This window comes from Anser cygnoides, chromosome 1, assembly GCF_040182565.1.
Source record: "Anser cygnoides isolate HZ-2024a breed goose chromosome 1, Taihu_goose_T2T_genome, whole genome shotgun sequence".
NCBI lineage: Eukaryota > Metazoa > Chordata > Aves > Anseriformes > Anatidae > Anser > Anser cygnoides.
This window is the reverse complement of record NC_089873.1, coordinates 74,508,758-74,532,789: the sequence shown is the minus strand read 5'-3', so window position 1 is coordinate 74,532,789 and position 24,032 is coordinate 74,508,758. Positions and strand designations below refer to the sequence as shown.

The following is a 24,032-nucleotide window of genomic DNA, read 5'->3' as shown; positions in this document are numbered from 1 at the left end:
GAAGAAACAGGCTGTGTGGACAGTATCAAAATTTTAATGGAAAAACAAATACAGCAAAAAATAATTTGGAAAATGTAAACACTGTTTATTTTTTTAAAGAAAAAAAAAGAAAATAGTACTATCACTCACATATTCTAAGGAAAAGTCTGAGTCAGCAATATCTAACCAAAAGGCAGTGAAAGATGGCGATTAGCCTGGGCTGCAGGCACACTGCTGGCTCATGCCAAGCTTTTGGTCCACCAGAACCCTCAAGTCCTTCTCTGCAGGTCTGCTCTCAATGAGTTCTTCTCCCAGTCTGTGCTCATGTCTGGGATTGCCCTGACCCAGGTGCAGCACCTTGCACTTGGCCTTGCTGAACCTCCTTAGGCTTACATGGACCCACTTCTCGAGCATGCCCAGGTCCCTTTGGATGGCATCCCTTCCTTCTCTTGTATTGACCACACCACTCAGCTTGGTGTCACCTGCAAACTTGCTGAGAGTGCACCTGATCCCACTGTCTATGTCATGGATAAAGGTATTTGTTACTGGTCCCAAGACAGACCCCTGAGGGACACCGCTCATCACCGGCCTCCACATGGTTGTAGAGCCACTGTCCACCACTCTCTGGGTGTGACCTTATAGCCAATTACTTGCCCACTGAATGGCCCACCTTTCACATCCATCTCTCTGCAACCTGGAGATCAGGATGTCATGTGAGCTCATGTGAAAGGCCTTACAAATCTGTCAGTCAAGGGAAGTAAGCTAGGATCAGCTCTCCTGAGGGAACCACTCTCTTTGTTTTTCTTATATGTTGTCTCTTGGCAAACTTTTAGGTAGTCTTAAAATCATCTAAGAGAAAAGTTTGCTTTGAAAACTTACAAAGTATCCCATTGGAAATTGTTGGCAGAGGCAAAAATAGCTTCTGGATCTTTGATATTAGCTCCGAGATCATCCATTTTCCTCTTCCATGTGTGCAAGCTTTGCTTGTATGAGTATGTTAATGGGAAGACAATCATCTTTTTGGCAGAAGTGAATGATGGTTCTTCAGTGCCCCTGGATCTTGTTCTCCTATGCAGAAGCTGGAGCAGGAATTACATGGAAAGAAAAAATTCTCTTCTGAGCCTGTAATTAAAAATGTGTCTTTACACATGCAAAGGGACCTAAGATGACATTTTTGAGGCAAACTCATCTGTGGTGTTCCTAAAGGCTTGAATAGTACGCTTAGGAAGAGTATTGATGTTGTAACACACTCTGTGATTTTGTATCCGTATATAGACTTTGAATTTAAATAAACAAAAACCATGGTAATTCTGTTGTAGGACATCTTATTGACAGCAGTGTCTATCATCATCAAGGCTGAATCTCAAGATTGACTGTACAGCCTTCGGTGTGTTGATGTGATGGAATAACTGATAGCAATTGTAGGTTGCTATTTCTGCGTCCAAGCAGTGTAAGAGGATGTAACAGCCAATGTGCTGATAGGAGGAAAAAGAAAAAAGTGAGATGGAGCAATCTTGGGTTTCATTTCAAGCTACATTAATGGGCACAGATTTTCTGCCTATTATCCCCAGTTGGGACTCATTCAACTTCTCTCCTACCTCATCTCTTCTCTCTTATTTGTTCAAGTCCCATTTCTTTCACTTATCCTTCTCAGTAATCCTTCCTGAATATCAATCTTATTCACATGCTTCTTCTGAGGTTGGAAAATTTCAGTCCACAAAGTTGTGAAGAACTGAAAACAGGGTCTCAGACTTGAAAGTTTGAGGTAACCTTAATGATAGCAACTAGGCTATGATACCAATCCTGTCTGTAATAAAGAAAATCAACAGCAATGTAGCTTCATTGCCCTTCAGTGATGTCTGCCTAAAAGGCTATTTGAGTTTTGCATTCTGAAGATATCTTTTATACTTTATGTTAATATATTCTAGGAATATTTCTTTTAACTGTAAATTCTTAGCCTGACATTTTATATATGCTGTGCAGTGCATATATTTCACTAGGCTTTTCAGACTTTGAAATTGAGCTTGCTGGAGACTTTGGGCTTCCTTCTCTACATGGCTGCTGCAACCATCAAGGAATGTACTGCCTTTGTCATGATGTTCCAGGGCTGTGCTTGTAAGGTGAATATTAGAGCTGCAAGAAGATCATTCACCAGGAATTCCTTGTAGGGGATAGTTGGTTTCTGTTTTCACCACAGCTTTCAAAAACACGATGATCCTGAAGGTCTTTTCCAATTGAAATGATTCTGTCATTCTCAGGTATTTATGTGCCCATGTGGTAGCCCTTGGAGGGGTTCGCTGGCCACTGATGGGCTCTCACAGATGGGCATGTGGAACTTGGGCTAGGTGTAAAAAGAGATGTACAGGAAAATGATACGAGGTCATTTACAGAAAAGTGGTCTGTTTTTCCTCTCTCTTTTTCTCCAGTGAATAATCTCAGTAAATATCCAAATCTTGTTGGTGTTCTTTTGATAATAAATGACCTACACTATTTCTGTTTTGTCTGATGTTGCTGTCTTAAATCTCTGCTGCTTTATACAACACATTCTGAATGTAAGGCTACTGAGTCAATTTTTACGTATAAGAAGGCATCGAATAATTAGGGAAGAATGCATAACCAATAATAGAAATTGGAAAGATTGAGATGTTTCCCATCACATAGTTTCCACATCTATCTTTTGTCTTATCATTCTGTATTTTAATTTGCCATGCAAGGCAGAGAAAAGCACAAAAATGATTATTTTGTTTACTATATACATGGCCTTTAATATGTTCACTCATACTATGCATTAAAATGAATAAAAACAATGAAAAAAGTTTAATGGTCTTTTTTCTCAGAATCTCAGTCTTCTCTTCTGGTAAATGTTGCTAACAAAAGTCAGTAGCGTCATTGGAAGTTCCACTTTTGGAAGCTGCCCCAATCTCTAGAAGATACCTGCTTGAGTCTGGGGCTGAAATTCAAAGATTTGGCATGTTCCTTATAAAGCTGGCTTTAAACAAAGCCTTTACAACGTAGGCTGATTTCTGTAGCTTCAGAGAATAGCAAAGCTCACAGCAACTCATCTATGTCTAGCTTTAGTATGCGGTAATCTGGACACCATGGTAGCTTCAGCTCTAAATCTCAGTTCAATATAACTATGAACATTTGCATAGATATGGTGCTTATTTACAACTATTGGATGAAATATGAACAAAAGGTGATTTATTTATTTATTTTCTGAAAAATATACCATTGGTTTACTGTATTTTACCATGTATTTTAGAAGATGAGAATTGAAAGCTTCAGCCTGCTTGTTGAGTCTTAGCTGAGAGTATGTTCATGATGGGATGCTACAGGGTCCTCTGCTGAAGCTGAGCACTGTGGGGGAAGAAAGACAACTCACAAAAGAAGGTGGATAATTCTTGCATTCCTCAGAAGAAAGTTTTAATATAGGAACTGATCTGCTTGGGAGGAAAATGCCTGAGTGAGATCCTATCCCAGCTCAGCTGAGGTCAGTGTGAGTTATGGTGCTGATTTCCCCAGAGACAGAATTTCACTCTGTGTATGCAAGAATGCCATTAAACAGGTAGGCAAGCTTTTATGTTAAACTTGGAACTCAGAAACGGGCAGTGCCCGAAGGCTTTGTGTTGTCTTATCTGCTCTGGTGTGTCCACTGGGTGATGTTGTTCTGGCAACGTTTTTATGACCCTGCCTAATGGCAAAGAAATTCTTCTGAGACAGCATTCAGGTAGCAGAATGAGTTGCAGTTGTGTTTGCTGCTTTATTTTTCTCAGTATCTGGACCTATGATACCTACTGTTTTGCTTGACAGAAAGATTAAGCAGACTTGACAAATTCACAGTTGTAAACTTATCTTTGCAGTCAGAGCCCTACAAGTCAGGATAAAATATATGTTGTTAAGAGCTACAAAGGAAAATTCTGAAGGAAAAAGGAAATTGTGTTTGATTCAACAGCTGTCTTAGCAAATGGACTTTGGATGTAGTGTAGTACTGCTGGTGTTACAAAAACGCAAGCGATATAGGTCTTTTTTATGAGTGTCTTAAGTTTTGTTCTGAGTATGTTGACCTCGTTGATTGTTTACTGTTACCAGCTGACATCCTGTCTGTAAATATTTAATGTTGTACTGCAGTTAACGTAGAAGGAAGAGCTGCACTGATAGGAACTGAAAGCTAGTAATTTTTAAGCAATTTATTATAGTTAGCTTCACATATTCCATTTGCTTCTTGTTCCCTCTGACAACCTGGTAACTGTTCTCATCCCTTATTTTTTTGTCTCTTAAAAAAGCCTTCTTTTCCTTTTGTGAAAGACCCATGCAAAGGAACCAGTAAACTACTGAAGAGACAGTGAAGGTATCTCAGTATAGAATGGTACCTACCAACTACGTACCATTAAAAGTATCAACTAAAAGAAAGAAATGGTAAACTGGGGAAAAGTCTTATTCTTAATTTCTTGTAGTTTTCTTTGCTTTTAGTTGTACCAACAGCAGGTAAAAGGTTTTGGATAGAAATCAATTTTAAGTATAAAATGCCTTTGAAAGATTAAAATATTTGAAAGATTAAAATAGCTTCTCGTTCCAGCCTTAAATCTGGTAGGATCCAATTATTATAAGTGGGATTATAATAAATTCACCTTTTGGTTTCTTTTTTCTCTCTCTTCTTTCTTTGCCAGCAGACAGGAAACATGAATGAATTGGCTCTGGAGTCAAACAATTCATATTTGTTATTGGGGTAACTTATTTGAAACTTCTTTTTTTGTGTATTTGAAGTCAGGCAATGAGAAAAAAATACGTTTAAGAAGCCTCATGAAACCCTACAGAAGACTGACTAAATTTATGAAGAGAGAGGAATTGTTAGAAGTCATGTACCAAGGACTGAATGAAAAATCGGTATTACTTTACTCCTGAAGTACACTTCTCAACAGAAGCTCACGAAGAGCTCTGCTGTGATACCATGACTGACAATAAATGGCATGCTTTGCCACAAGGAATACCATTTATTTTCACTGAGTGTCTGCCAGGTGGGCACAGAGTGGGGTACAAGTGGGGGTTTTGATTCCAGCAGCTACGGCTGGGGGGAGTGAAACCCAGTTTCATTGTGATCCTGGTACCTGCAAAAGTACTTTGAAAGAAAATCTATTGCAATGCGAGCTAAAAGTGGCAAGATGTGATCAGGCAAAGAGTAGCAGAGCTGCCTCCTGACTAATCAGGCCACTAAGAGTTCTTTGAGGCATTGATTCAAGAAAACCTTGAACACATCATTCATTTCAGCTGGGCTTCTGTGCATATATGCTTTTGCTTTATGGCTGTCCCAAATGCTTTCCTCAGTCTGGGCCTAATGGGGTTGTATATCTATTTTACATTGAGGTACAGCAAATGACTTACAGGTGTTTGTTCTTAATAGCTAAATTAAAATGAAGAAAAGAATAAAATCCATGTTTGGATTGCACTGTCAAATGCTTTGTTGTACTGATGGGATTCTCAGAGTTTATGCCAGTGTGTCACTGTAACTGAAAACTTACCTGGTAAGCAGTGCAGAGGGTGTTTCATGGTTTTTGTTTGTTTGTTGTTGTGGTGTTTTTTTTTGGTCTGGTTTGGTTTTGGTGCTGCATAGTTTTAATTGACCATCTGAAAAGAATGGAAGGATTTTTCATGCTGACCCTGAATTCTTTCCAGGGTTTGGCATCTGAGCTACTTCTGAAAAAGAAAAAAAAAGGGGGGGGGGGGGAAATGATGCTGGTTTAAGAAGCAGCTGGAATAGGTATAACTACAGCAAAGACAACAACAGCATATACGTTAACCACTCTAAGTAAATGTATTTTTCTTGCCAACCATTTTGGTAAATCAGGTGTGTTACGTAGCATTTCAGAAGAGGTAAGCAAGGTCTCTACATCCTTGGGAAGAGTATAAATGTTGTTTAAGAAAAACTCAAGGTTTATTTAAATGGTTAAATTGTAAATTATGGCAGTTAGAGGAGAAGAGCCTTACCTGACAACCTTATACATTTCCAATCATTGCATTTATGAGTGGTTTGTATGTTCTTTTCCTAGGCTATGTCCTTGCTGTCTTCCACAGCTGACTTAGGGTAGCTTTGTCCCCTTGCACCTTTCCCGAACTCTGCACTTCATTGTTTATATACTGCTTGTTAAACATTTTTGAAACATATCAAAGGGAATGTTGTTGGAAGGTGCATAAAATGATAAGCTGTCAGGTGCACAAGCTTCTCTTGGAGGTCACCAGAAGGGCTTGAATGCCTGAAAAGTTACCAGTTGTTCTTTTAAACATCTGCATTAGTTGGTCTAATAAAAAAATAATCAATAAAAGCAAACCAAACAAACAAGCAAAAACCTCATCTTTCCCTCTGTTACTTGCTTAATCTCAGACCTTCATGTCACTACTGTTGTAGTCATACTGTAGAGTGTAGCAGCACCAATGACTATTTCAACATGGAATAAATATAAAATTTCTCTAAGGTTTCCATTTTTGTGGTGTGCTGCTAAGAAGAAGAATAAGCAGTGTGGTCTTGTTAGAAGTTAGCATAGGTTTAGAGAAGTGTGCATACAAGTGATGTATCTTTAGGTTTGTCTAGCAGTTAGCATATGTATGTTTGCAAGTTCAGAAAGATATGGGTACCATTGTTGTTAAGTGTCTCTGAAGAGCCTTCTAGTAGTGTTTCATGGAGATTAGTGGGCTAGAGTGCATCATTCCTGCAGTATGTTTCCATTGTTAGACTTATTAGGTGGGAAATAGGATTTGTTATCTTCCAGATACTAGAACTTTTGATTCTTTCCTAGGATGATAATTTGCGAATGTTTTGGGGTTGTAGGTAAAGAGAGAAAGGTAACAAACCAGGTGCAATGATGTCAAGTAGTTTAATGTGATATTGGGGAATTGACAAGTTTTCCTGGACTTCCGTTAAAGTGTTGAAAAGGCCTGATAGCAGAATCCACTTAATAATTGTAAGCCATATTTTCAGCCATTGTGCTAGTGCTTCATTTTTTTTCCCTACAGTCTCTTACCTGAAAACTGCTCTGTAACGTGCATGGATATAGACAAAGACCTTTGGATAAGGTAATGAGGTCTTCAGGGTAGAAGTCTTCGTAATGGGGCAGTGGTTTCACAGCCATTATTACCAAATATACATGCAAGCAGAACACCCAGTGATAAAAATTTGATCCATCTCATGCAGTGAGGCACAATCCCATTTCCATCAAGTTAGTCAAAAGTATATAGGGGCAGCAAAAATGTATAAATCCTTGTTTGTTAGCTTTTCAAGGACAGGAGATACTTGATAACACATAAATCTTTCCGATAAAAAATTAACCTGCCAAAATTTTTTGAACAAATTTGAATTCAGAGTTCATTTATGCTGGGCCATTTTTCTTTCCTGTGACCTCAGTTTTTCTGATCCTGTGCAGGGAAGTTAAAAGCCACACATACTGTATCATTGAACCATGGCATGAGATGCTTCTCACATAGATTTTAACTAGTCTTTTGAAGGTCTGTATTCTATACCAGGCAAGAGAATTACTTCTTTGTAAGACATGGGCATAGCGAATAAGAAGGAAGATGAACAGGAAGCATTTTAACCACATTTCAAACTTTAAATCTAATTTGTTTTCCAGCCTTTATAATTTAGTGTGGAAAGATTCCCCTCTCCCTCCTTTCCTTTTCTATTTCTTTGTCTTCCTCTAGTTTCCTATACTACGTAGTCTTTGTTGACAAAAATATTATTTTATTATTTTATTTTGCAGTTTTCCACATATAAGGATTCTTTGTGCTCTTCTGCAAACATTACTCATCACAAGCTAATAGCTTTGCTCACAAAAGTCAGCAAAATAATAAAGTGTTTGTGACTTTGCAGTGAGTTTTAGTTTTGGTAGCAAGATAAGCCAAAATGCCTTTACGATTCTAACATCAAAAAACAGTCAAAACTCTGGAAATGTTAGATCCTTTCTCAGTTTGTGTTCAGTTGTAACTACAAAACATTTATGGATTATCTAGCATGGGATGCAATTTAAAAAATAAGGTTCAGGGGATGGGATGTGGTGATGTGAGTAGAGGGGAAGTTTGAGGTGGACTAAAAATGAAGATTATAGAAGGAAGTTCGTTTCAGGGTTAGATTTGAAGTGGCTGCTATTACTGCTTGATTATAATGAGATTATCGAACGTGTGAACTGTTTTGGGCCCTACTAAGTCCCTTGGCACATGCAGATCAATGACTGAGTTCTCATTTGAAACATTTGCTGGACTGCTTGGGCAGCTTGTGTTGACATTATGCATTGAGCTCTTATAGTAAAACACTACCAGGCTTTGCAATACTAAATTTCTTGTTTTGCACAGTAAGTTATGGTAACTCACAAATTTGCTGGGATGAAAATATTTAGTACTTGTGAATTAAGGGAAAAATAATTATTTTAGGCAGACAACCAGGTCTTTAGTGCACTGATTAAGGACAAATCCAGTGCAAATGGAGAAACAGTGGGACGACAGGTGTGGTTATCATTTTGCTTAGTTTTGAGTTAAGATTTGTAACTAAATATGGGCTTTACATTGCCCATATAAAATGGATTTTGGAACGGAACTCTTCTTCTTTGCTATAATGCACTGTTTCATTTTGGTGCAGCTGGGCTACAGGAGGGGTGGTGCTAAGATGGGTGAGCTATAACTGTGTCTTGACAAGAACTGGAAACAATGGCCTGAGTTGTTAAAAAAAAAAAAAAAAAAAAAAGAAGAATATTAATTTCTTTTACAAGTCCTAATTTATTCCAGCCAGAGGAATCCCCAGTGAATAATTATACATTTAAAAAATAATAATAATACACCAACTCTTTGTCCAGTAACTTGTCAGATTAATTTAATTAAAGAATACAGTCTTAAAAAAGACTTAAAAAAGTCTTGTACTCATCTGCAATTGCAAGTGTTTAATCGCTTGAGATGGAAGCACTAGTTAAACATGAGTTCAGCCCGACATAATTCTGCCACATTAGTGTGCATTACAGTATATTAATTTAGAAAGCAAGTTCCATAGATGACTGATCATTAATGCTTGTTATGGTTACATTATCGTAATCTTTGTTTAGCCAATAAACACTTACATTGAATCAAAAAAAATGGTCTTGCAGTGTGTCATATTGCAGCCACTTATCCATGTTCAGATTATTTTGTTCTAATGATACAGGAGGCTTTCTGTTAATAGGTTAAACATTAGGCACTTTTTTCCATGTACTTGCGGTGTGCCAGATGAACTAGTGGATGTGATAAGAAAATAGCTGCACTGTTTCAGACAACAAAAGAGTATTTCCAAAAATCTTTGTGCCAGCAATGGGTAGAAATAATCCCTTTACTTCAGTGCTTTCAGAAATGGGATTAGCTGATACATGCAGATATTTATACACAGTAGGGAAACAATTTCTATTTCACTCTGACATATTTAATTCTTCCCATAAATAGATTTTTGACTGTCCAGCAGGGAAGGTATGGTGAGGGTGAAGAGACTGTGCTTATGTATTTCATGGTTTCCTGTCTTTTTTTCCCCTTTACCATGTGTCACTGGTTCCCTAACTGAGGAAATCTCATGATGGGTGCTCTGTAGGTTGGAAGCATAGCCTCTGTTAACCTGCCTGTTCCAGTCCTGCAACAGAGGGGATCACAAACACTATAGAGGCAGGCACTGTGCAATACAACTGGAGATTGCCAACAGTATGCAACTTTGGGAAAATATTTTACTAGGTTAGTGAGGCCTTCATGGCAGCCTGCAGGCCAGAGTCAGCTCACGGAGTAGTTCCTTCTTTCAGAGGAAAGACAGGAGGGACAGAGTCAGGTTTAGGCATCCTGCTGGGTTGCTCATGGCCCAGAACAGGCTGTGAAGGACATCCCAAACTGCACCATAGCCACTGCTGCAAGAAGGGCTTGGTAGTCCTGCACTGGACAGTCATCTTGCTCTTTCATATCTGTCCCGCTCCAGCATCTGTACTGTTAGGTAATTATGTTCTAAATGTTCATATATGTGTGTGTGTAGAAAAAAATAATCAGTATGTTTCTCTTCTCCGAGTTTCTTTCTGGGGAAAAAACAGTTCTGTGAACAATTCTCATTTCAGGACTGTGCTACGCAGTGTTTACCATTCTTTCTGATGAAAATTTGCTCTCTCACAATGTGTAACACGTTTTGCTTTATCTATTTTATATACAGTGGATGCTTACTTTAAATTAATGCAGCACTGGTTAAAAATTACTAAAGTTATCAAAAAACGCAGTCTAAATTATTGTTGGAGCAAGTACGATGTAGCATGTAAGCACCTCCTTTCTCCCTTCAGCATGAATAAATTTGTGTTCTAAATAAGGTCCAAACCTTGGAGGGGGTAAAAGGATGTTTCAAAACTGCATTTAGCATCTTTGATAAAAATGCTTACTATCTGTTTGTCAATTTACTGGTCTTTTCAGTCTTTGCTGACCCACACCTGTAAGATGAACATAGAGTAAGCTATTACTTAAGTAAACATAAGTAATTCATGCTACTAATTTAGAGATGAAAACTGTCTACATACCAGGTTATTGAGCCATCAAGCTTCCTCAAAAACTATATCACAAATGAAAAGAGTTTGTTGCTTAGAAGATTGCAGTTCTGGCTGCCAGTATAATTTTAAGTGGTAAGGAAATACAAATGCACTTATTCAGTCAAGTTTCATCATTAACAGTTTAAGCAGTAAAAGCATAGAGGGATGAATTCTTAAGCTGTAATCATTTAAGGAACTGTAAAGTAAGAGAAGATGTTTCCGCAAGTTTCAGAGAGAGCTGTGCTCTAACAGATAACAGGGGAGCAGTAAAAAATGCAGGGGACTAAAGAAGTGCGTTTTTTTGCAGTTAAGGTCTTTGCATCACTTTTGCTCCTATAGCCTCGGAGGTTTGTTAATTCTTGTACAGCCTGAGAGCTCAAAATGTGATCACGCTGAGAGAGTTGAGGAGAGAGAGGAGTTTAGGCAGGAGAAGCTGGATATCAGCAACGCAGAGGGGTGTGTTAACCAGTGGATTTGGTGGTAGTTGCAGTTTGCTCTGGTGAGAGCAAAAGGATATACAGAGGAACTAAGCCAGGATGAGGGAACTAGAGAGAATGTGGAAAAGAAGAGGGTTGTGGTGGAAGGGAAAACAGAGAGATGAGCAAACGGGAAAGACAGACAGGGAAAAGGAGAGAGCTTGGTGGATGGGAAGACAGAAAATGAGGTGAGAGCTAAAGAAGGAATTGATCAACTTGAATGGGCACAGAAAAGTATGACTGAAAACACTGTCATGGAGGGAAGACCAGTAGCAGATCCCTGGCTCTCCCTCCTTCTTCCTCTTGCCAGCGAGATCCTGGATGACCAAGGAGCTGGTGTTCGGCTGAGCAAAAGATAGGATTGTCTCATCCTGTCTAGAATGGGGAAACTCAAAAGAGCACGAGCACAAAAACCCAGGGGTAAGTTGCCAGCAAAAATTGATACCAAAGTCAGAGTCCCTAGATCAGAAAGAAGTAGTGCCTGGGAGTAGGGGTAGGCTAGGTGGATAACTCTACCCCTCCCCATGCACTGTGGAGGCGAGGACCATGGGAGTGCCAAATAACTGTAGCACTCTCTCCACAGTAATTGCTCTGCCAAGTTGAGACACCAGCCAGGATTTCTGCACAGCACTGTGCTGTGTTGGGGGTTCCGCCATATTGTGTTGCTTTCTGTGGCCCAGAACAGCAGCGTGGACGTGCTGTGTGGCTCAGATGTTAGAAGAGCAAAGCCCTGTTTTCAGGGTGGCATCAAAACTCCAAAGAAAGAAAGAAATTGAGAGATGACTGGGGGCTTTGGATAGTTACAGAATAATGATTCAGTATTTATCCAGGAGTAAATACTGGGGAAAAAATACAGCTGCGTGAACTTGGGCTTCTTTCCAAGTTTAGGACAATATTTACCATCACCAAGTAGACACTGTTCTCCTATTTTCCAAGCACTGAATGGATGAGACTAGTAGAAAATTGCTTTTAGAGAAATCAGTGCTGTTTGATCAGTGTGTAACTTGGTGTGATAGAGCACAGAGACTTGTGACAGGGTGACTGTCTTCCTTGCTTTCTGATTTTCAAGGCTGTATCTCAATCCATGGCAGGAATTAACCTCTGTGTGTGCTTCTTCTCTGATCGTTACATAAAAAGAAGCTCAAAATCCACCAAACTAATGATAACAAAGGATAAAGTGTTTGGCAACTTTTTAAGGCTATATGCATGTAATTTTTAGTTTTAGTATTCTATTTTGGCATAATATTTTTATCATAATATTTACAAGTTAGTAACTTTCTGTCAATATAAATATATCAACCTGTGTATGATCATCATACTTCAAATTCTTTTTTTGCAGTTTGCTGAACTACTTTTTTCTTTTAAAATGATTTTTTCTTGGAAAGTTTGGTTAAAAATGTTTTGACGCTTCAGAGGAATGTGGCCACCTCTATGAATTTGTGTATTTATCTTTACTGCACTGAAATCAATGGAAGTTATTATAGTAATAAAATTAATTTTGGAATAGAGCCTAAATGGAAAATGTAATAAAATTAAAGCTGTTTAAATTTTTCTGAGTTTCAGTTCAATACCATTTTTCATCAATATTGATGTGTGGAAGTAATAATGGAATATTTGCCTTCACAGGCTTCTCAGTATTTTTGGTTTGGGTATTTCAGTGTCGTGCAAAGCCTGAGACGCTGGCAGGTGACTCCGCTCTCTTCTTGTGAAGCCTGGCTGCGTGGCTGGCATCCTGGCAGAGCTCAGGAGTCCCAGCTGGAAGGTAGATCTCCACCGAGTCTATGGACTCGATGGAGAGGCACTGTAATGAACAGGAGACCCACTGCATTTTAAGAACAGTTTGATCCATCTGTTCCCATTTCTGTTCTAGTCAGCGTGGTACAGTTGGATCTTACACTGCAAATCTTCACAACTCTACTGCAGGGTGTAGGCCTGACTTTGGGACCTCGTATGTTCTCCAAATCACGCGAGCTGCTGCCAGATACAACTGAGAACATGCCTGTTGGTTACAGGCTCCCATCTTCCTTCATCCCTTGGTATTGGCTGAAAGCATGGCAGCAGGAGGGCTGGCGCAGGCAGGGCTGCGTAGCGGTGGCAGTGCACTGTACAGCCTTGTGATGCCAGGAAGGCAGATGAAGTAACAGACCTCACAAGAAAGTGCGGGTTTTGTTGTTGTTTGTTTGTTTCTCAGGGGAAATACTATGCCAAATGCTTCCAGTAGTTTTATGTAAAGGGGGGAGGGAATCTGGGTCTTGAGGGTAAACCTCTGCTATGAGGTTATGCATACAGTATATACAGTATGAACATACAGTATATTCAATATAAACGGCAGCCTGACACAAAGAAGAGAAGCAAGAGCGAGAGAGAGGAAACAGGAGGGCTGAAAGTGTTAGTATGACAGCTGTAGATTAAAAAGTAAATAAATCCCAAAGCCCCACCTGCTGACAAGTGAAACTTTAACAGGTTGTGGTATGATAATTCGTAAAAGCTCTGAAAAAGAAAGGATTTGCCATATTTTCACCAGTGACAGATCTTGATTCTGGTGTTGGTATTTAAAAATGAGTCTGTGTGTGCTCCGTACCCTCATGTGGCCGGCTTCTGCAGGATTTTGCACAAAATCAAAATCAGAAAGTAGGAGAAGAAGAGTTGGAGGGGGTCAGTGCTGCTGCAGGATTTGGGGCAGGGAGGTTGTTGGAATAAATGCTCCCCTTGGAAGAAACAGTGCAATGAAGGATGGCTGTGATAACCTGCACTGCTCTTGTTTCTTGCCTGGGTGTACCGCTATTCTGATGCTGAACCACAGTTTCCTTTTTAAAAGCTAATCCCTAAGTTATATATGTGAAAATACAGTGATCCTCTTGAATTATATTTTTTTTCTGTCATATAAAAATTTATCTAGAAGGGACAGCCTCTGAGAAGCAAGGCAGGCTTTTGACATTAGCTGAACTAGACTCAATGCAGTCATTAAACTGATTGAAGCACCTCTCCTATGAAGAGGGCCTGAGAGGGCTGGGACTGCTCTGCCTGGAGAAGAGGAGGCTCAGGGTGTGATCTCATGAGTGTGTATAAATACTTAAAGGGAGGCTGCAAAGAGGACAGAGCCAGGCTCTTGTTAGGGTTGCCCAGCACCGGGACAAGCGGCAGTGGGCACAAACTGGCAGACAGGAGGTTCCCTCTGAACATCAGAAACCCTTTTGTGCTGTGTGGGTGATGGAGCGCTGGCACAGGTTGCCCAGAGAGGTTGTGGAGTCTCCTCCTTGGAGATCTTCAGAAGCCACCAGGACGTGGTGCCTGGGCAGCCTGCTCTCGGTGGCCTTCCTGGATCAGGGACTGGGCCAGATGGCCTCCAAAGGGCCCTTTGTTTTTTGTAAATAAAACACACATTATCACACTAGTTGCTAATTGTTAATTTTAGAAATGTCGAAATACCATTCCGAATAGTAATGAACAAATTAATCACTGGTTGGAATATCAATCACTAAGTGTTTTCTTTGCATCATAACTTTAAAACAACAATGGTATCTTCATTTTGAATATCATGTGAAAAAAAGTTAACACAAAATGAAATATATCTGGCCTAGAATTAATTTAATTTTTTAAGAAAATTGTTATTCAGTGGGGAATTGCAAAATTTTCTCTTGAAAATATTTTTTTAGGTCTTTTCCCAGTATATGTGCTTTTAAATTGGGTGTAAATAATTGTAAATTGTGCTTTTAAATTGGCTGAAAATGAAGATGATAATTTTCAAGAAGAAATGAATATAATTATTATGAAATAGTTGGTTTGTGTTTGAAAATCTTCAAAGTGGTAGAACCATATCTACAGTGCAGCAAGTTATGGAAATGCATGGTTGCCTTTGGTGATAATTACTATTACATTAGTATCAGATCTGTAAAATGTTATGAAATTAAAAAAAAAGCTTCACTAGCCATTAGAAGCTCTTAATTATTGTGACTGTTAACAGGTACTTGTTTTACTGTAGTAGGTGGGAGTTGTAGTCATATACTAGGATGCAAATTCATTTCTTCTGCATAAACTTGAAACCGAAAGTTAAACTTTGCATCAGCCAGTGAGAGCCTCGCTCTAGTTCACACACCCAATAACTGTGATCACTCTAATGACTAATCCCTCCTCAACGAAATAGGTAAACATATGCCTGTAATTAAGCAGATGTTTGCTTGCTTTGTTGATGTGAATATTTATTTTATTCCTGGAAAACTACTTAGATATCCATTCTCTGGTTAGAAGAAAATGGATGGTATCTAGTCTGAGGACTTGTGGGTCTAGAACAAGCATCCTTAAGCTGTGGGATATGCAGGGTGGGCAGCAGAGAGCAGGCAGGCTGGTCTTTTAGCTTGTTTGTTTGTTTGGCATAGGGTAATTTCCCAGTTAAAGTGCTTTGAAGTAACAGCACAATATGTAACCTTCTGGGAGAGGAGAAGAATGTGCTTGTATATGCATTTTCTCAACAACCAGACCATAAATTTACCTATCTTATTTTTAACATGCTTAGATGGAAACAAACTGGTATGAAGCAGGGTATTGAAATTAAATTAAAAGGAGAGTTTGAAAAGCTCAATTTCTTTCTCACCTCCCCATCTGAGTCTGGATTTTTAATTTAAGGGAAGTACCCTTATTGCTACTTGGAGCAGCTGCTTGGGAAAACAGCTTCTAAATAGTATTTTTAGCTCCTGATGTTCTCTTTGGGTGTGTTACTTAGTATTGTGTTTACGAAGTGCTCCGCAGAGAATTTGACAAAAAGCAATGATTAGGTACAGGAAGTGCTGTTTTTTCCATTTTATGTATGTTAATGCTCACTTGAAATTTTCATGAAGCTGTTTGTTGCATGTGCAACGTGAGGTATACAATGTTTTACTGTAATAAACCTTACGGCTGCCATAGAAGTGACTTTGGTGTGAGGGTATGGACTATATATCTTCATCAGATAAATACAATTAGGAAGATATAAAGAAGATTAATGTTGTTTATAGAAGTGAATTAATCCTAAATTCTGTTGTTTATCATCCAAATGTGTATAATGTATTTTGTAGAATAACCCCCCAAATAAAAACAGATCAATTGGTTGGTAGTCTTGTTATTATATGCAGCTTTCTTTTTGGACTGCTGTTTTAAAATTCTATCGTAGTACTCTGTGTTCTAGGAAAATGGTGCCTAAATGCAAATGAGTTTGTTCTTGAGCAATAACTGGGTAGGAGGATTTGTGTTACTGTTATTTTTTTCTTTTCTTTTTATACCTGTGTAGTGTGTAAAATATGGCACACTGTGCTCACAGCTTCGTTTATTTTTGTAGGGTTGACCTGACAACCATTTCATCCTGCAAGAATCAGTTAGCAAGATCTGCGCAGACTTCCTCCTAAGGGGAAACATGTCTGAGATTGACTATGAGAAGTTAGCTGAAATAGGTAAATATGTTTTATTATACTTCAAATGGCATCTGTGTAGAATTACAGGTGATTTAATAGAGTATGTTCAGTAAATGAGAGGCTTCACTGGCATTTTGTAACGCTTCTTGGAGCAATCCCATATGAGTTACAGCCACTGTACTAATAGGTACCCTATTAAAGCCATTAGGGTTGAAGGTTAGTTTAATACATGCTTCTCTTATGAATTATTGGTAGATGTTCCCAGTGCAATTCTAGGCTGTTGGAATATCACCATCATCACATATTGTGGCACAAATGGGAGTCATTACTCCAAAGAGACACGTATTGAATGAGCATAGAGATTGCTGTATTGTGTGTTATCTCCAAAGATGTTAGTCGACCTGAGCAATATGACCATGGCATTAGGGGGCTCGTCATTTTGAAAGATCAGCATTATGTTTTTTTTCCCCTGAGATTTTGAGGATGTCGGGCTGAACTCCAGAGCAAGTGTCTTCCAGGTTTTTTTGTTTGTTTGTTTTTCCCCCTCTGCCTCAGTCTCCCTGACCGTCCATTTAGCTCCGATTTCTCCTTGTCATGACTTTCAACTGCAGCTGGCCAGCGTTCTATTTTTAAGGCCTGTTTCAAAACCCATGGAAAGCAGTTTTCCTCTCAGCCTTGGCAGGTTCTGGATCAGGCCCTTTGTGGTGTCTCCCAGCAACGGTTGAACAGCAGTAGCAGTGTGAGTGGTAACAGATGATTCTCTGCTATGGCTCATGAAGCAGGACAATAAACTCCTATCATTTGCAGGAGAAAAATGGAGCTCAGGTATTCCTCAGTTTGGAACAATTAATCTTCTTTTTTATTTGTGTTTATTTGGAAATGTCTCTTGAGATCCAGTCTTCTTGTTCATGTATGGGGAGAAAAATAAGGAAAAGAAAAAGAATAAACAAAGAATTATTTACTACATTAGGGTTAACTAGCTTTTCAAGTAGTTTGTGATTACTGCTGGGACTGCTTTAGTCCCTGTGAATAACTGCAGTACAAATGGTCATGCATATTTTGCTTCTCTAGTTCTTTGCCATTTTTTAAAGCCAGATAGCTATCTGTACTTGGTTACAAATCCCGCTTGTTGGAAGCCTGTCTATTACTATATATAATAAATATATATATATATTTACAGGAGGAATTGGCATCCACCTCTCTGTACTAAAGGCTGTAGTTGGAATATTAGTTGTTTCTGTTTTTAACTTGAATATACATTTCACTTTTAATAAGGCTTGTTAAGTTTCAATGGATTCTGGTACATACTTTCTATTTCCCGCTTCACATTCCCACCCTGTCACATTCTCTATTTTCTTTGCAACTTTTTGTTACTTAGGGTGGTTACAGTGCTCAGATATGGAAACCTACTAAACAAATCAGTGCTTTTGTTTTTTGGCATTTTAATGTGACTTTAAATACATAAATAGAGGGGGAAAATGGTGAAATTCAGGTATTGGGTTATATTTGTATTGTTCTTTTTGGCTTTGGGGAAAAAAGTCATTCTTTAAAGGGAAAGAATACTTTTCCAGTTGAGGTTAGTGTAGCTCTTTATATATGATACACTTCTAAATGGTAGAATAATACAGATTTTGGAGACAATAAAAAAATTAAATTTTTGTGTATGTGGAGAACTCTAATGGTATATTTCTAAACACAGGTGTTTCTTTTTTTTTTTTTTTTTTCCCCTGAGACTAATAGGACTGTTGCTTTATTTTCTGAGGAAGCTTTAATTTGAATTCAAACATAAATAAATTTAAGGAAAAATATATGTTGCGACTGCTCTTTGTCTTTGAGAAGCCCAGCCATTGGTTATAATTTTCATCCTTTTGAAATACGTTTTTGGTACTAACCATGTTAAAAACAAAAATGAGACAAGAAGATTTCATGTAACCATTTATAGAATAGAAAGATACTGGGAAACTGAGTGTAAAGCATTCAAAAATATTTAGTGAGAGTTTTTTCTCTGACATGTATTAGCTACTGGTACATAAATCTGGCTGAAATCAATACCTAATATATTCTGTCTGCCCTAGTGTATCTTTGGTGGTGCTTAAGACATATAAAATTATCAGAAGGTGAAACACTCTTGAAGGACTTAAAATTAAGTGGCACTAATAGTGTTACAGATAAACCTGCTGATTCCACCATATTAAAAGTTGTATGATAATAGAGATGGTTGATGTACAGGGTGTGGTGTACTCTAGCAGAACATAATTTTTCTTTTTACGTGTATGTACTTTTTTTTTTTCCTTCTCTTTACACGTTTGTGCTTGCAGCCCAGAAAACCAACTGTATCCTGGGCTGCATCAAAAGAAACGTGGCCAGCAGGTTGAGGGAAGTGAATCTCCCCCTCTGCTCTGCTCTCGTGAGACCCCACCTGGTGCCCCAGCACAAGAAGGACATGGACATATTAGACCAAGTCCAGAGGAGGGCCACAAGGATAATCAGAGGGCTGGAGCACCTCTCCTATGAAGAGGGGATGAGGGAGTTGGGGTTGTTCGTCCTGGAGAAGAGAAGGCTCCAGGGAGATCTTATAGCAGCCTTCCAGTTCCTAAAGGGGGCCTACAGGAAAACTGGGGAGGGACTCTGTTAGGGAGTGTAGTGATAGGACAAGGGGGAATGGTTTAAAACTAAAAGAGGGAAGATTTAGATTAGATTTAAGGAGGAAGTTCTTTACTCAGAGGGTGGTGAGGCACTGGAACATGTTGCCCAGAGAAGTTGTGAATGCCCCATCCCATGCTCGAGATGTTTAAAGCCATGTTGGATGGGGCTTTGGGCAACCTGGTCTAGTGCAACATGTCCCTGCACATGGTAGTGGGGGATGGAATTAGATGGTCTTTAAGGCCCCTTTCAGCCCAATCCATTCTATGATTCTATGTTTTCTTCTCTTAAGCCACCAAGACACTTGTGTGTTGATGGGTTAATATAATGTTTATTCCAGTCATAGAATCATAGAATATCCTGACTTGGAAGGCACCCACAAAGATCATGGAGTCCAACTCCTGGCTCTGCTCAGGACCACCCAAAAACCAGACCCTATGTCTGAGAGCGTTGTCCAAATGCTTCTTGAACTCCGTCAGGCTCAGTGCTGTGACCACTGCTCTGGGGAGCCCGTTGCAGTGCCTGACCACCCTCTGGGTGAAGAACCTTTTCCTAACATCCAGCCTGACCATCCCCTGTCCCAGCTCCATGCTGTTCACTCAGGTCCTGTTGCTGTTCTCAGAGAGCAGAGCTCAGCGCCTGCCCATCTGCTCCCCTCGTGAGGAAGCTGCAGGCTGCCATGAGGCCTCCCCTCAGCCTACTCTGCTCTGGACAGAACAAAACGAGTGACTTCAGCTGTTTCTCATATGTCTTCCCCTCTAGACCCTTCACCATCTTTGTAGCCCTACGTTGGACACTCTCTAATAGTTTTATGTCCTTCTTATATTGTGGTGCCCCAAAACTGCACACAGCACTCGAGGTGAGGCTGCACCAGCGCAGCACGGAGCAGGACAGTCACTTCCCTCAAACCCACTAGCAATGCCATGCTCGATGCACCCCAGGGTATGGTTGGCCCTATTGTTGGCCCCTAGTCAGTTTCTAGGAAGCATTCACTTGGATAGTGTGGCAACCTTAGGGCCAGCAGTTATCCCAGAATCTGCATTGATCTGGGGAGGTACTTAGGATCATTCCTTCTTGAACTGTACAAAAGTTTGGAAGAATTTTGGGGAAAAAATAACAAACCAAACCAAACCTTCAGCCAAGATTGTTTGACTTTGTATTGCTCATTTTAGTGCAAAGTAGATTTTAACTTGAGGATCTAGTCCAGAATCTACCGGGGCGGGGGGCGGGGACACGAGGGGAGAAAGATGCCTATTGATTTCATTGGGCTTGAGATGATCTTTTGAGTGCCTTAGCTTGGCCTCTAGCTGGACTATATGATGGATCGACATTTGTCTGCTTTGCTTATTGCAGGTTCTGAAGGTTGAAGGATTTAAAGAAAATGGTGGATTTTCATGCAGTTAAGATGGAGGCTTTTTTTCACTTTGATACCTTCATGCAAGGTATCTTTTTGCAAGTCTGCTTTCAGACAGTGCACACATGGAGTAGTTGTCAATGCGCATTAGCATACTGAAACTTTGACTTCCCCGTTTGGACAACCTTGAAGTAAAAGACAAGAAGATGTAGATGGTACAACAAGCAGATTGTGAGAGTCTAGGAAATAATGAGACAACAACAGCAGTTGTGAATAGCGAGGTCACAGCATGCCAACTGTCCAGTCATTATCAAGATTTTTATGAGCATTGCAGCAGATACTAATTTTAAGTAGGATGTGAAGGTAGCTTTGAGTTATTAGAAGATTGTTTTTTCCACACTGGAGAGTGGAGAAAGAGCGAGAAACTGAACCGAAAATGAAACAAATGGTGATCAAGGCCTGTGTTTTTGATTGAGGAAAAATTTACCCCCTTAATATTTCATCAGAGGCAAAAGTTTTTCTTTGTTCACTAGTACTTAAGCATTCTTGCTTGCTTCTTTAGAACTGCAGAAAGATGAAGCAGAAGATGCACAGTCAGGACAGGAAAAAACATTTATGTCTCCACCATTTGAGGATACTGAGCTAAATATCAATCACCCCTACTATGATGTTGCAAGACACGGTATCATCCAATTAGCAGGTATGTTTGGAGAAAGAGCATGACTTCACATTATTAAACCCCTTACCATATTTTTCTCACTGTACTCCTTGAGGTGATGCATTGTAATCATGCTAATACTTTCAGCCTTAATCCTGAAAAGTAGTTGAATAGTAACGTGATCCCTTGCTTTTCTAAAGGTGACATATGAGCTAAATATTTGAGCTTAATCTTGCTTTAAAATATAACCATAACAATATATTACAATCTAAGTCCTAACTGTGGCTGTAACAGAGCTGTACTTTATTTCAGTGACAAGTTGTTTTGTTTTCTGAATAACCTGAAGTGTTGTGAAGCCACACATGTAATCATTTTTCTAGTCTGCTCAGGAAAGGGCATGCAGCTAAAGAGATATGGGTTACTGTATAAAAACTAATAAAAGGCAGAAAGGAAACGGTTGACATAAATGTTAACTACATTTATCACCTGACTTTACATTGTGATATGGAGAGAAGTTATGGGTACATAACATATTTGAATATTGGATCATTTGATATTTACAGTTATTTAGTTTTAAAACTTTCTGGCAATATTCAGGACACGCAGGCACGTTTATGAAATAAAAGCACCTCTTTAAAGTATACATTACTTTTTTTATCCATTTGGTTTATGTTGGGAATTAACACAATTGTTAAGCTAATATTAATAACCAGAGTACTGAACTAAAAAAAAATACAATAAGAAATAAAAATTTTTAACACCGCTCATTCTAATGAAGCTTAAGATTGCACAATAGTACAAACTTTTTGCACCTCATACTTAAGTGGGCATGATGGGCCTGTGGTTTTTCTGGAAAATGATGAACTCAAGTTATAGGTATTCACCTTCCTGAATTTGAGCCATAAACAGGATGTCATCCAGATGAGTATGACCTTCAGCAAAACCAGTCCTCTGAAGAAGTTTGATTGAATAGGGTAGGAAAAACTGTTGTCGTTTGACTTCTGACTGTAGTGGAATGAGAATTTTACCCATACTAATGTCTCTTCTTGAAGCTAGTTATACACAGGATAATAATTACCTTTTACCTTCATCAAAACTAACACCCCAACGTAAGATTCCTATCCATAAACAAGGGAATAACATCCACACTCTTGTGAGTAAAAAGCTACTGCCTACTAGCCCAATAGGATGTTTCTCGCTCAAGCACCATTTTGGGATGGAGGAAATCCCAAGAGTTATTAATGAAATCATGGAAATCAAACTGACGAAGTGTGAAATAATGTGTTAACAGACACATTGGATACACCAGAATCACTCTAAGAACTTCTCCCATCTGCTTTATTAGGCAGTGCTACTGAAGGAGCTCTCTTTTAAAACATTATTAAGAGTTTTTTTTTTCTCCTGCTAGTATACTCAAGATCCAGTTGTGATGGGCCATATATTTACTGCTTCAGCTTTAATCATGCACAACTATTTAGTAAACATTTGTTGTTGGTCCTCATTTTTCATTCAGTCAAAGCTGCCCTGGAAGTCAGAAGCACTTGGTATTTGTCTGGTTTAGTGGTGGTAATTCTAAAGGGTCCTTTTGTGTTTATCTTGCTGGGAGGAATCATTATGATTTTTACAGCTATAGGCAGACCTGCCTGATGATGAGCTGAAACCCCTGGGTCTGCATTTTGAAAAATTTTGTTTTCTCTGTCCCGTTGTACTGGAGGGGAAGGGAACAAGTTGGCAGTCCTAGTAATCTCTGCTGGACTGACCAATAAGACATTTCCTGCTCATTTTGAAAAGTGAGTAAGTAAAAGTTCACTTATTGCCTAGGCAAACAAAAGCCACAACTTCCATAGTCGCAGACTGACACTACCATTTGACTTGGAAGAGTTAAAATGGTGGGGGAACTCAAAAAAGGGTTAAGTTTTAGATGAGATGATGAAATATACTGGAACAGCTCCTTTTAAAAATCATCACTTTTACTGTTGGTGAAACGGAGTACATGTGGTGGGGACAGAGTGATAACCAACCTGTCCATTCCAGATCAGTCTCAACTGCCTTCATTTTATGTGTATGCCTTTGCCTTATTCCTGTATTAGAAAATGGGAATGTGCTTAAGTGTAGTCTGGAGTGAAAACAATAGTGGTTTTTAAAGAGACCTCCTGGTAGTGGTAGCATTCATTGATTCTTCTTGGAACTTCCTTCATATCAGTGTTTGCTTGGAGTACAATCCAAACATTAGATATGCTCCTGGTATAAATTTGCTGAAGTAAGTGGAGGTATTCACAAGATGAATCTTGGCTGAAAGATTGGATTTTCTATGATGTTTTTTGCCTTAATATAGCAGTCTTTTGTAGGGAAAATGTCCCCTAGTCTTTGTCTAAGCTTGGAAAAGAGTGACTTTAGCTGCCATTTCAGTCAGAAATATATGATTGGATTTTGCAAGTCTACTGGACAATTTTAATGCAAAGCACAAGCCAGGAACTGTGCTTCAGAATGCAGTATACGTGCATGTAAAATAATTCTGATAGTAGAGTGTAGGATGGGAACATAGAGGTGTGCATATGCATGCAGAAACATGTAGGAGGTAAAATACCATCCAAAGGCATGCTTCACCTCCACAAAAGGAGACCTCCCTATCCCTGCTGTTAACTGGAGTGGAGTCAGGTTTGAATGCTTTCTGGATTTACATTCAAGTGAGGAAAGGATGAGCTCTTCAGATCTCCTTCCCATCTTGCAAGAGGCCCGTCCCTTTTGAAACAAATCATTTTAAAATGATTAATACTTGGTTATTATGATTTTAATAATCTCTTTGAAAAATAGAAAGTGTAATTTCAGTGTTTGGAATGGCTGTTTTAAAGCAATTTTAAAAGCTGTTCCTTCCGTTTAAATTCTGTCCTTGAAAGACAATGGGATGTATTGTTTGAAGTGACTGAAGAAAAAGAAAGAATTCAGGTGAAAATATTTGCAGTGATTTACCCACCTTTTACAATGATC

The 24,032-nt window shown here is 39.1% G+C and overlaps 1 protein-coding gene across 13 annotated transcripts in view; it reads left to right on the top strand.

Moving 5' to 3' along the window:
• The window catches only part of ARHGAP8 (Rho GTPase activating protein 8), an 83,892-nt gene that overhangs the window by 4,604 nt on the left and 55,256 nt on the right, over positions 1 to 24,032 (top strand). For 6 of the 13 annotated variants that reach the window (XM_048046869.2, XM_048046877.2, XM_048046867.2 and 3 more), the window contains one exon: positions 20,949 to 21,086. The exons of 3 other annotated variants lie outside the window; for them this stretch is intronic. In XM_048046869.2, coding sequence (XP_047902826.1) covers positions 20,949 to 21,086 — 138 coding nt within the window. Of the gene's footprint in view, positions 1 to 16,316; positions 16,429 to 17,076; positions 17,215 to 20,948; positions 21,087 to 24,032 lie in introns of those variants that run through there. 4 more of the 13 variants (XM_048046875.2, XM_067000141.1, XM_048046873.2 and 1 more) reach the window with 3 other exon arrangements.